Source organism: Cnephaeus nilssonii (genome assembly GCF_951640355.1).
Source record: "Cnephaeus nilssonii genome assembly, chromosome: 8".
Taxonomy (NCBI): Eukaryota; Metazoa; Chordata; class Mammalia; order Chiroptera; family Vespertilionidae; genus Cnephaeus; species Cnephaeus nilssonii.
In genome coordinates this window covers 100095850-100108880 of record NC_137079.1, presented here as the reverse complement: position 1 = coordinate 100108880, position 13031 = coordinate 100095850, and the positions used below count along the sequence as shown (strand labels likewise).

The following is a 13031-nucleotide window of genomic DNA, read 5'->3' as shown; positions in this document are numbered from 1 at the left end:
CAATAATAAACACCATTCTTTGAAACAGCTAACTTACAAAAAAGCTTAGAAACACTGGATGGTATAAAAACCAGTTTCTTTCTTATAAGACTTCTCAAAGCCTTTATTATACAATGGGATTTTCCAGGAAAAAAATATTGCATGTAGTTTTCCAAACATACTTAACTGTGAAACTGTCTGAGGAATACTGAGAGATGCTCTTTTACTAAATGTAAATCAGTGCTTCTACAATACTTGGAAAAACAAAACAAAATCATCTTCTTTGCTATTTGGCTTGTTCTTCTGTCCATTTTACAAAAATACTTTAATGTAGTTTATATATCAACTCTCAATATATGAATTAAGTTGCTGACATAACAAAATTCCTTTTCTTTGTAGAAGCCTCATCAACTTACATTTTCTTTAAATATCATAACTATGCTATATTTCACATTTAGCCACAAGAAGTTTCAGATATAGCTATAAAAGTATGCTTACTGGGAAAATTCCATTTATGCGACTAGGTTTTCCTTTGGGATATGGATTTCCTGGGATTGTTCCACAGGAAGATATCATAGCATGAGGAGCTTTGCAGCCTCCTTTGAAAGCCTGTAACATAAAAAAGAATAGAGTGGTAAAAATACACATACAAATAAACTTATAAAATTAAGTATCCTGGACTTTGGAAAGTCCTGCTATAAAACATGAATTAAGGAACAGCATCCCATTCAATCTGTTCTTATATCAATTAGCACTTATAATGGTAAACATGACCAAAATTAATAAGTAAAAATCACTTTATTTAAATGGAGTTATTAAAATGGTAACGAAGTTTTTAATGTCACAACTAATACTCAAAGATATCTTCACAATGCATTTTGTAAACTGTGTGCAAAAATGTCCATTTACTATTGAATATGTTCCATTTTTCCAATGACCAAGAAATAACATTGTCCAACTCTATAATCACCAACCTCATGTCACAGACAAAGCACGGAGATCACTTAGATGAAAGAAACATGGTTTCCATTCTGAAGAAGTTTACAACTTAAAGGATGAAACAGAAACAAATAACATGCGGCATGGGGTGTCTAAAGAGCTATAATGTTAAAAAAAGCAGAGTGTTCAACTTAATGTTATATAACTTTGATATATATTGAGGGATGGGACTTTGGTCTGGTTTAATATTTTATCCCCAGCTTCTAAAACGATGCTTAACACATATTGAGTTACTGACCAATAAATACTTATTAAGTAAATGAAAATTACTATATTAGGTGACATACATTCCAATAGATTTATACTATGTTATAGGAATATCAAGTTATGTATAAATAGTTCTATTTAAAAATATGTATGATATTCTATATATTGTTGTAGAGATACATTAGTTGTATCCACTGTGTGGCCAGATTATTATGATCTCTGAATGCATAATAATCTGGCCACTCAGTGTATATACTATATAATAAAAGGCTAATATGCAAACTGTCCCCTCGACTAGGAGTTCGACCAGCAGGCAGGCTGGCCAACCGCCCATGTCCCCTCCCCCTGGTCAGGCTGGCCAGACCCCACCCATGCACGAATTCATGCACCAGGCCTCTAAAACACACACACACACACACACACACACACACACACACACACACACACACACACAGAGTGGCCAGATTATTATGCATTCAGAGATCATAATAATCTGGCCACTCAGTGTAAATTCATTCACACGTATCATTAGCTATATAATCCAGCCTACTACTAATACCCCAATCCTAAAAATCATCTCAATTTGGGAATATTATGAATAGTTCCAGGATAAATACCCTTATATATTAATTTGTACTTTTCTATTTATTTCCACAGAATAAATTTCTAAATAGCATTTGTGGATTAAAAGATGTGAACATTTTAAAGGCTCTTCAAGTTTATCTTCCAGAAACACTGTACATTGACCAGAGGGACTATTCCACAGAACACTCAGACCCAGATTATTTCTGAGAAAGAAATGACATGATCAGAATGTTTTATTAGGAAAAAAACTACAGCAGAAAATTCTTGATGCCTTAAAGAACTTAGTCAAGGAAACCAATGAAGAACTTATTAAAGTAAAGAAATACGGGCTCACAGAAAGGGAAGTCCTCATAACTTCTGGCTGTAAAAACCGGTTGGAATTGTGGCTGAGTGAGAAGGAGGGCTGCTGGAGTTCCAGGCAGTTCCTCTTAAAGGGCTTGTACATGGACTTACTCCAACTCTCACCCTCCGAGTTCTAGTGCCGGGGAAGCAGCTTGAAAGGAGCCAGAAACACATGGGGAGGAACTGAATTTTTAGTATCAGGCCGAGAACTGAAGGGTCAGCTTTCTGCCAGAAAAAAAGTACTGACAGAGGCCACTGTTCCTTTTTCTGAAACATTCCCTCTCTCCAAACAGAGCCAGCAGGTGGGCACCATATCTGAGTCTCCATCAACCTAGCTAACATTGTCGGCCCTGACCTGGTGATTCCCTGAGACCCCACCCCACCAATTGTGGGCCCATCCAAGACATTTCCAGTGGCTTTTCCATACCAATGGCCTCTCTTGCCTCATGCTTCAGACTTTACTAAAACTTGTCAAACAAGCAGCATCTGGCTTATGTGTATGCTGTACATTTTGCTAAGTGGCCCCAGGCCAAGCACTAGTGGCTGCTGGACTTGGTTCGCAGCTTGGCCTCTCCTGGGCACCTCCAATCCCAAGACAAGTAACAGCTATCTGCGGATCACTAGGTAGCTTGAGCTAGGTGGCCCCAGGCAAGGCACATGTATTAACTGACCTTGCTCCTCCTGGGAGGCCCCAAAGTCAGTGCACCCAATGGACAGCTTCAGATCATACCAGATTACCACCCTACCATCTACAAAAGGGACACACTCAGGTGCAGACTCCGGGAACACCAAAGCCCCAGTGAAGCAAGTCCTGCTCTGTAGGATCAACTCCATTGTAGTCACAGAAGGTACTCACAGCTAATTCCTTCCAGTGACACCAATAGCATTCGTGGTTCCACTACAGCAGGACAGTGCACACAGCACACACAGGGGTGCATCTGGAACACCCAACTACTATGACTGGGGAGGCTGAGCCAGGGCCCTACAGGACAAGGTCACTCTATCAAGTCCAGGAGATGTAGCAGCTCTACTTAATACATAGAAACAAATGTAGAGAAGCAGACAAAATGTGGAGACAAAGAAACAGGTTCTAAATGAAAAAACAGGAGAAATTTCCAAAATAAGAAATTTTCAAAATAAATGAAATGGAGGCAAGCAAACTACCAGATACATAGTTCAAAACAATGGTTATAATGATGCTCAAGGAACTTATTAAGTGAGAGGTTCACAGAACTTAGTGAAGTAGATCCATTCTTTTAAAGATCAGAAAGAAGATAAGGATGTTTACTCTCACCATTTCTATTGAACTTGTACTGGAAGTTTTAGCCAGGGTCATTAGGAAAAAATTACATGTATCTTTGCAGATGACATGATATTGTATATAGAAAATCCTATATTGTATATATAAATTCTTTTTCAACAGGATTTTCAACATCATGAAAAAGGACATAGAAAGCAGTCAGAAATGAAGGATATACTAATTGAAATAAAGAATAATTTATAAGGAATTAACAGTACAGCAGATGAAGCTGAGAATCAAATCAGCAATTTAGAAAATAAAGAAGCAAAAAACACTCAATCAGAACAACAAAAAGAAAAAAGAATCCAAAACCCAGATTATAACTGAAGATAGACTTAAGGAAGGATAGTAAGAAGCGCAGAAAATTCCGTGGCAAGTGGAATGAGGAAACTGACATAGCTGAACAAACTGGCCAAACAATTTATAGCCAGATACAAAAGATCACCATCCTAGAGGTAACACCTAGGTCTCAGTTGTATTTCCGTTCCAGTCCCGGAAAAGCTGATGAAACTCTACAGAGACCCTCCCCTAAAACTTTCCTAAACTCCCAGCCTTACACCATCAAAACGAAGCTTCTAGCACATGCTCTCCCTCCCAGAAGCATACCCACACCTTTCCCTTTCAAAGCCTCCTTTCCCCCCACAGGCATGCATCAACTAAACTCTAATGAACCCCACAAGACTTGCAACCAGGGGAGCAATGGGCAGCAGCAGCTAATCCCAGGCAAGCCCCGTGAACCTGTCTCCAAGGCCCCCTCTCTTTGACTTTCCAGTGAGCTGACAACAGTCCAGCCCAGAAATTTATTTCCTATAACATTTCTAGATAGCCAAAGCAGCCCCTCCTAGGCTCTCCTATTGCTTCTTCTATCCTAAGCCCTTCCTTCTTTCACTGTCGCTAACTTTAATAAATGTACTCTCAAAATCACCTGAACTCATATTATGAAATCTCTTCTGCACAAAATCCAGAACCCACACACTACCGGCCAGCCCTAGGAAGCACTGCTACAGGCTGGACTCCTTTCCAGTAATAGTGTGGAGAGCCTCTGGAACAACTTCAAGTGTGACAACATTGCATCATGGGGGTATCGGAAGGAGAAGAGGATGAGCAAGAAATTGAAAACCTATTTGAAGAAGAAAAAAATGACAGAAAACTTCCCTAACCTGGTGAAGGAAATAGATGTAAAAGTCCAGGAAGCAGAGTCCCAAAAAAGATGAACTTAAAGACACCCACAACCAAGACACATGCAAAAGGTTAAAGACAAAGAAAGAATCTTGAAACCATCAAGAGAAATAGATTAGTTAGTTACCTAAAATTGACAAATTAGTTGACCTATTTTTACTTATGTAGAAACATTTGTATAATTAAAATTATTTATGGAAAGTTTAATTTCTCAGAGAAGTTTTCTATATGTATTACAGTAATTTTAAATTTATACTGAATAGGTCTAGTAAAAGTGTGCATTCACCAGTCACTGTTAGTAAACAAATGCACATGGCTGGGACATGGCGTAGCACAAAAAGGAACATCAGCCAGCAGGAGTTAAAACTGCTGACGAGAGTCATGCCATGGGACAACCAATTGCATATGATGTGGAGTGATCACGTTCTCATCATTCGCCTAACATTGTTTACAAGCAGTGACCCTTGGATTTAAATATGTAGATTATAGCTCTGGATATGTAATATTTATGTCACTGAAATTACTACAGTATTTTTTTCCAACTTATGACCTATTCACTAAAATTTAAAAAAAGTAGTAGTGAATGAATAACAAAAAAATAACCTGTTAATTTAATTATAAGCAAATCTTGGTTAAAAGCATTTAAAAATTAATAGGGTGTTAATTTTCACATATGACATACAGACTGGAAATTTTGTCTGTTAAATCCAAAGTGTGTTAAATCAAGCTCCGCAAAATCGAGGGTTTACTATATGTAAACCAAGATCACTCAATTCAGCAAAGCTATCAATTTAGAATCAAAGAACATATAAAGAGCTTCCCAGACAAGAAAGAAAAAGTTAAAGGGGTTGATCACAACCAAACCAGCATTACATGAAATGTTAAAGTATCTTCTTTAAGAAGAAGGAAAAAAAAGATAACACATATGAACAATAAATTGACAATCTAAACCAGGCGTCCTCAAACTATGGCCCGTGGGCCACATGCGGGTGTTTTTGCCGTTTTGTTTTTTTACTTCAAAATAAGATATGTGCAGTGTGCATAGGAATTTGTTCAGTTTTTTTTAAACTATAGTCCGGCCCTCCAATGGTCTGAGGGACAGTGAACTGGCCCCCTGTTTAAAAAGTATGAGGACCCCTGATCTACACTAATAAAAGAGAAACATGCAAATTGACTGTACCTCTGCTATGTCACAAGCCATGCCCACCAGCCAATCAGGAGTGACTATGCAAATTAACCCAACCAAGATGGCTGCGGCCACGGAGCCAGCAGGAGGCTTGGGTTTCCCCGGCAATGGAGGAAGCCAAGCTTCCCGCAGCCCTGGCCTGCCCTGGCCTCCACTCAAGGGTACAAAGTTTCAATTATAGAAGATAAATAAATCCCAGATACCAGGGCCTCCACTTGGGTCGCCGGGGGACGTGGCCAGCCTGCAAACCACCACAGGCCCCTCACCCAGGCCGCCCCACACCCCAAGGGAGCCCCACCCTGATCCAGGACACCCTTCAGGGCAAACCAGCTGGCCCCCACCCGTGCACCAGGCCTATATCCTATCTAATAAAAGAGTAATATGCAAATTGACTGTCACTCCAACAAACAAGATGGCTGCCCCCATGTGGTCAAAGATGACTGACCCCTTGTGGATACAAGATGGCCGCCACAAGATGGCCAGCAGGGGAGGGCAGTTGGGAAGGACCAGGCCTGCAAGGGAGGGCAATTGGGGGTGATCAGGCCAGCAGGGGAGGGCAGTTGGGAGGGACTAGGCCTGCAAGGGAGGGCAGTTGGGGGCGATCAAGCCTGTAGGGGAGGGCAGTTAGGGGTAACCAGGCTGGCAGAGGAGGGAAGTTAGGGGTAACCAGGCTGGCAGAGGAGGGAAGTGGGGGAGACTTGGCCTGCAGAGAAGGGCAGTTGAGGGGGACCCAGGCCTGCAGGGTAGGGCAGTTAGGGGTGACCAGGACTGCAGGGAAGGGCAGATAGAGGCAATCAGGCTGGCAGAGGAGTGGTTAGGGGGTGATCAGGCTGGCAGGCAGAAGCAGTTAGGGGCAATCAGGAAGGCAGGCAGGCGAGCAGTTCGGAGCCAGCAGTCCTGGATTGTGGGAGGGATGTCCCAGATTGGAGAGGGTGAAGGCTGGGCTGAGGGACACACAACCCATCCCCCCCCCCCCCGTGCACGAATGGCATGGATTGGGCCTCTAGTAAGTATATATTTATCAACAAGAGGAGCTAAAAAACAAAATAAATGAACAAGCAGAGCAAAAACAGATTCTTAGATATAGAAGTCATTTCTGACAGCTGCCAGATAGGAGGGAGACTGGGAGGATGGGTAAAAATGGTGAAGGGATTTAGAAGTTCAAATTGGATGTTATAGAATAGTCATGTGGATGTAAAGTTCAGAATAAAGAGTATAGTCAATAATATTTGAATAACTATATCTGGTGTCAGATGGGTATGAGTTCTAACAGGATGATCACTTAGTAAATTATATAATGTTTAATCACTGGGGTGTACACCTCAAACTAATATATTACACTAGAGGCCCAGTGCATGAAATTTGTGCACTGCGGGGGGTGGGGGGGGGGGTCTCAGCCCAGCCTGCACCTTCTCCAATCTGGGACCCCTTGGGGGATGTCCGACTGCCTATGGGATCGGGCCTAAAATGGCAGTCGGACATCCCTCTCACAATCCAGGACTGCTGGCTCCTAACCACTAGCCTGCCTGCCAGCCTGATCACCCCCTAACAACTCCCCTGCCAGCCTGATCAACGCCTAACTGCTCCCCTGCAGGCCCAGTCACTCCCAACTGCCCTCCCCTGCTGGCCTGATCGCCCACAACTAACCTCCCCTGCCAGCCATCTTGTGGTGGCCATCTTTGACCACATGGGGGCAACCATCTTGTGCGATGGTGTGAGGATCAATTTGCATATTACTTCTTTACTATATAGGATGTCAACTGTAATTAAAAAAAAAAAAAAGGTATTAAAATGTGGGCTTAGGCCCTAGCCAGTTTGGCTCATCGGTTCGAGTATTGGACTGCAGACTGAAGGTTCCCAGGTTCAATTCTGGTCAAGGGCACGTACCTCAGTTTTAGGCTTGATCCCGGCTGCAGTCAGGTGTGTGCAAGGAGGCAACATTGTGTCTCTCTCACATAGATGTTTCTCTCTCTCTGTCTCTCCCCCTCCCTTCTACTCTCTCTAAAAATCAATGGGAAAAAATATCCTCAGGTGAGTATTAACAATGACAAAAAATGTGGGCTTAAGTATTGCTTCTGCTACAGTAATTTATGACTAAGGCAAAGTTCTCTACTCTCCCTAAGCTTAGTAAAGGGTGTCAGGATTAATGATTAGGCTGCAAGGCCTAGCCTTCAATTACTAATTCAGTTTCCAGCCATCAAAATCCTAAGAAGTCACTACCTTATATGACAAATCAAGTTTTCTAGGCTTGGGCAAGTACCACTTTTCACCCTCCAAGAGGTTTTAAATTAATAAACTGGGATTTTGCTTTATTGTTCATCTCTTATGAATTTGATTAATATAAGTTTAATGACAAAGCAAATTCAAACAACTAAGTTCCTAAACAGAAAAAATTAAAGACAAAAGCTTGGAGCCATGGTAAAGCTATCAAGGAACTGAGAATAAATGCCACATGAGGCTCAAACTGAGTGGCCAACTGGCTTCTCATTTTCAAGCTATCTCTTCATCCTACAGTGTCCCTTTCACTCAGCTTTATTTCTTCTGCATATTCTGTAGGAATGTCATCATTAACCCATCACATGGCAGCAGTCAGGTTATTCATCAGAGTTAATATAGGAAAAAGATTAGAACTTTTTTCTTCATCAACATTCAAAAAAACCACGGTACCATTTATATAGCAATCTTGAGATAATTACCTGTTCAAGTACTCTCTTACATCGTTTCTTCTCAGACATATTTATCCTGAATAAATCTTCAATGGGACGAGAATTTTGTGCATCAACAATGTTTCTACAAAAGAAATACAATTTAGTTTTTCATTTAAGAACCAGGACAGCATACAGAGGCCTGTTGACCTCTTGTTTTACCACACAAATATATCTGAGTAAGCTGTTGTCCATGACAGAGAGAGAAAAGTGTGATTAATTAACTGGTGAATATAAATAAAATGTTATATAAAGGTGGTAAATATAATAACTGAGGTTTATCTGGCTACCTCAAAGTAACAAAGTAATGCTATACATAAAATTCACTATTTTGAGATTCTTGAAAATACACCCTCTCAGTGAGTGCTACGAGAGCTATTATAATAAAACAAACCCCTGTGTTAAATGCATAAAAATTATGATTGATCTAAAGATGAAGTTTTACCTTATGATAAATTTTGTGTTTTATAAATACTGTATATAGGAATTTAAAAATTCAAGTGCTATAAACAAACAACTTAGAGACTTTTTTGTTTATGCAGAAGGGAAGAGTCCTTTTCTCTTTGGGCTTACGTTCATTATAATCATGTATTAAATGCTGTGTTAGGAGCTTTTGCATATCGTATAGTATTTAAAGTTCACACACCCTATTAAGTAGCTCAGTGAGGTCCTTATTTTTACAAGTGAGGAAAATAAGATCCAGAAAGAATAAGTACATATCAAGCCAAAAAAAAAAGTTATCAGAATGTGGTAGAATCTATCTAACTATAAATCCTATGACTTTATCAATGAGCCTTTCAAGTTATTCACAGTAGGGAGGCAAAGCAAGTCATTAATATACAGATAAATTAAAACAAATAATTAAACTTCATAAGCCCCATTATTTTGTAAATTATAGTCATGTGTAATAAGCACACTAGATATTTTGATATAAGAATTCAGCATTATGCTTTAATAGATTTTATTAGAGTTCTATTTAATAATATAATTCTGAGAGATTAACAAACACTGAGTTAAAAGACTCTTAAAAAATCCTCGAACTTTCCTCCAATGAAGGAAAAAAAAAAAAGTAATACTTACGAAGCTAATAGTTCAAGAGCAAATAGTTTGTCTTTACTGAAGGTGAAACAGTTGAGTATTTTGACCACTTCTGCTGGGTGAACAGCCACCATTTTCTATTAATATAAAAATAATTTTAATTTGAACATGAGAAATTTTCAAGCCAGAAAATTTGGGGGAATGAATAACTAGTCAATGTTTGTAATTTAAATATTTGAGGTGAAAACTGCTTACTCAAAAGTAAGCTCTAACTAATATCAGAATTAAACTTCACCTTTCAATGTAATTATTTCAAATAAAAATCTAAATTCTCCTATGTGCTCTTTTTTAATCCATATTTCTCAGTGTTCTTCAATAGAAAAAATAATTTACATGTACTACTTTCCTCCAAAAGGTTGGCTAAAAAGGATATTTGCAAATATGGAAGATATATTGCTCAAAAAGGTAAAAAAAAAAACTACATTTCTTAAAGTACAAGGTAAGCCATAATCAGCACTTCCTAAAATGAGGTCCATGGTGCTATGCAGTGTTACTAAAAATGAGTTTTACAGTAAGACCAGTTAGAAAAAGATGGACTAAACAGGTTTCTTTACTGCAGAACTCTCTTAAGCAGTGGTTCTCAACCTTCCTGATGCCGTGACCCTTTAATACAGTTCCTCATGTTGTGGTGACCCCCAACAATAAAATTATTTTCGTTGCTACTTCATAACTGTAATTTTGCTACTGTTAATGAATCGTAATGTAACTATCTGTGTTTTTCGATGGTCTTAGGCAACCCTGCTAGCGGTTCGAGAGCAGCTGCTGTAGAGCCTAAGACCATCGGAAAACACAGATATTTACATTACGATTCATTAACAGTAGCAAAATTATAGTTATGAAGTAGCAATGAAAATAATTTTATGCTTCGGGGTCAGCACAACATGAGGAACTGTATTAAAGGGTCGTGGCATCAGGAAGGTTGAGAACCACTGCTCTTAAGTCTTATGTTAATGTGCATTGTGGCACCCCAAATTTATATGGAATATTACATAACTTATTTGAACAAGGTTCTTTATTTTTGAAGAGCAGGTAGAAGATTTGGCCAATTTAAAGATTTACGTTAACAATGGAGGAAATCCAAAGCAAAGCCAATGTAATATCACTTAAAATCAACACCCAACAGATTCCTAAATTTGGATCGGTGATTTTTAAATATTTTTATTCATGTACCACCAAAAGAATTTGTATGTTTTTAAATTGACATCTAAAAAATTACCAGAAGTGTAAATATTTGTAAAAGATTGATTTCCTTATTTATAAGTTTACTAGAGGCCCAGTGCACGAATTCGTGCATGGGTAGGGTCCCTTGGCCTGGCCAGAGATCAAGGCCTATGGGGGTGGGGGGGCAGCTGGCTGGAGGGGGACCGTGGGAGGTTGTCTGTGGGAGCGCACTGACCACCAGGGGGCAGCTCCTGCATTGAGCGCCTGCCCCCTGGTGGTCAGTGCATGTCATGGCGACTGGTCGAGCGGTCGTTCTGGTCGTTCCAGTCATTCAGTCACAACGGTTGCTTAGGCTTTTATATGTATTAGAGACCCGGTGCACGAAATTCGTGCACTCGGGGTGAGGGGGGAGTCCCCTCAGCCCGGATTGCAAGTGGGCACAGGCCAGGCCGAGGGACCCCGCCGGTGCACAATCAGGGCCAGGAAGGGACTCAGGAGGTTGGCCAGCCAGGGAGGGACTGCGGGAGGGCTCCAGGGTATGTCCAGCCTGTCTCGCTCAGTCCCGATCAGCCGGACCCCAGCAGCAAGCTAACCTACCGGTTGGAGCATCTGCCCCCTGGTGGTCAGTGCATATCATAACAACTGGTCGACCAGTTGACTGTCTGCCCCCTGGTGGTCAGTGCATGTCATAGTGAGCAGTTGAGCGGCCTTAGCATATGATTACCATATTACGGTTTGATTGGTTGAATGGCCAACTGGAAGCCTGGACACTTAGCATATTAGGCTTTTGTTATATAGGATAGATTATATATTTGTAAAAAATCTTGGAACTCATATATGAAAATGTATTATGTAACCTATTTGTCAAAGTCAGTCTTTCAGACTTTGTCAGAAAAGGTTGGGCTTAATTTAATTCAAATAAATTAATTAAGTTGTGTCTGTGCTAACCTTCTCACCTCTGGTTTTTAATTCTAAGGTAAGTAAATAGGCAAGCAGGCCTCAGAGCTATGTCATGAGTTTGTTAGTTTGATAAAATAAGCAAGGTCCCCGACAGTATTTCTTACAGAAGCTCTTGCTTTGCTCTCCCTCTCAGGAGGTTGCACTGTCTCTTTGGCCCTTGGGGAAAGATCTTCATCCCTAGATGATGGGTGGCTGGGTGAAATAACCACTTTTTTGTAAGGCAGAAAAAACACAATTGTTAAAAAGAAGAAGCACTAACAGACTCAGACACTTTCTCAAATTAGTTTAGGAAGTTAAGAATCTATAGATTTCCTTAAAGCTAGCTATGCCTGATACTCTACAAAAAACTTTCTATATAGCTGAACTGGAGGCCCAATGCAAGAAATCTGTGCAAGAGTAGGTCTTCCTTCCCCTGACTGCTGACACCGGCTTCCCTCTGGCACCCAGGAGCTGGGCTTCCCTCCAGCATCTGGGACCTGGGCTTCCCTCTGGCCGCCAGCAGGCACCCAGGACCTGGGCTTCCCTCGCAGCCCCAGCTTCTTGTGGAAGGTTGTCCAGTCTAATTAGCATATTACGCTTTTATTATTAAAGATGTTGTCTAAATTTAGATGCCTCTGTTAATCTAGGCTGTAGAACTGTGCAGTCCACACAATAGACATTAGGCATCTGTGTCTGTTTATAAATTAAAATTAATTAAAAAAATATATAGTTCCTCAGACAGCCTAGCCAGATTTTAAGTACTCCAAAAAACATGTAGCCAGTGGTTATTATATTAGACTAGAGGCCCGGTGCATGAATTCGTGCAAGGGTGGGGTCCTGTCGGCATGCCCCAATGGGGGTTGATCGGGGCCGGGCCGGAAGGGGGAAGGGGAAGCGGGAGGTTGGCCGGCCGGCCCCGCCCCCAATCGGGGTGGTGGGGGCCGATCAGGGGTTGGGTTGGTGGGGAGGGAAGGGCCGCAGGAGGTTGGGGTGCTCATTGAGGCCCAGGTTGGCCACCACATTGTGCGTCATAGCGACCGGTCGTTCCATCGTTCTGGTTGCTTGGCTTTTATATACATAGACTAGTGGCCCAGTGCACAAAATTTGTGCACGGGGTGGGAAGGGTACCTCAGCCCAGCCTGCACCCTCTTCAATCGGGGACCCCTTGGGGGATGTCCGATTGTGGGATCTGGCTTAAACCGGCAGTTGGACATTCCTCTTGCAATCTGGGATGCTGCCTCCTAACCGCTCACCTGCCTGCCTGCCTGATCGCCCCTAACTGCCTCTGCCTGCCTGATCACCCCTAACTGCCTCTGCCTGCCTGCCTGATCGCCCCTAACTGCCTCTGCCT

The 13031-nt window shown here is 41.3% G+C and overlaps 1 protein-coding gene across 1 annotated transcript in view; it reads right to left on the bottom strand.

The window, feature by feature from the left end:
• PROSER1 (proline and serine rich 1) overlaps nucleotides 1-13031 on the bottom strand; it is a 73217-nt gene that overhangs the window by 51519 nt on the left and 8667 nt on the right. The window contains exons 4-6 of the mRNA XM_079779006.1: nucleotides 9563-9657; nucleotides 8474-8567; nucleotides 478-588 (exon numbers count right to left, since the gene is read on the bottom strand). Coding sequence (XP_079635132.1) covers nucleotides 478-588; nucleotides 8474-8567; nucleotides 9563-9657 — 300 coding nt within the window. The remainder of the gene's footprint in view (nucleotides 1-477; nucleotides 589-8473; nucleotides 8568-9562; nucleotides 9658-13031) is intronic.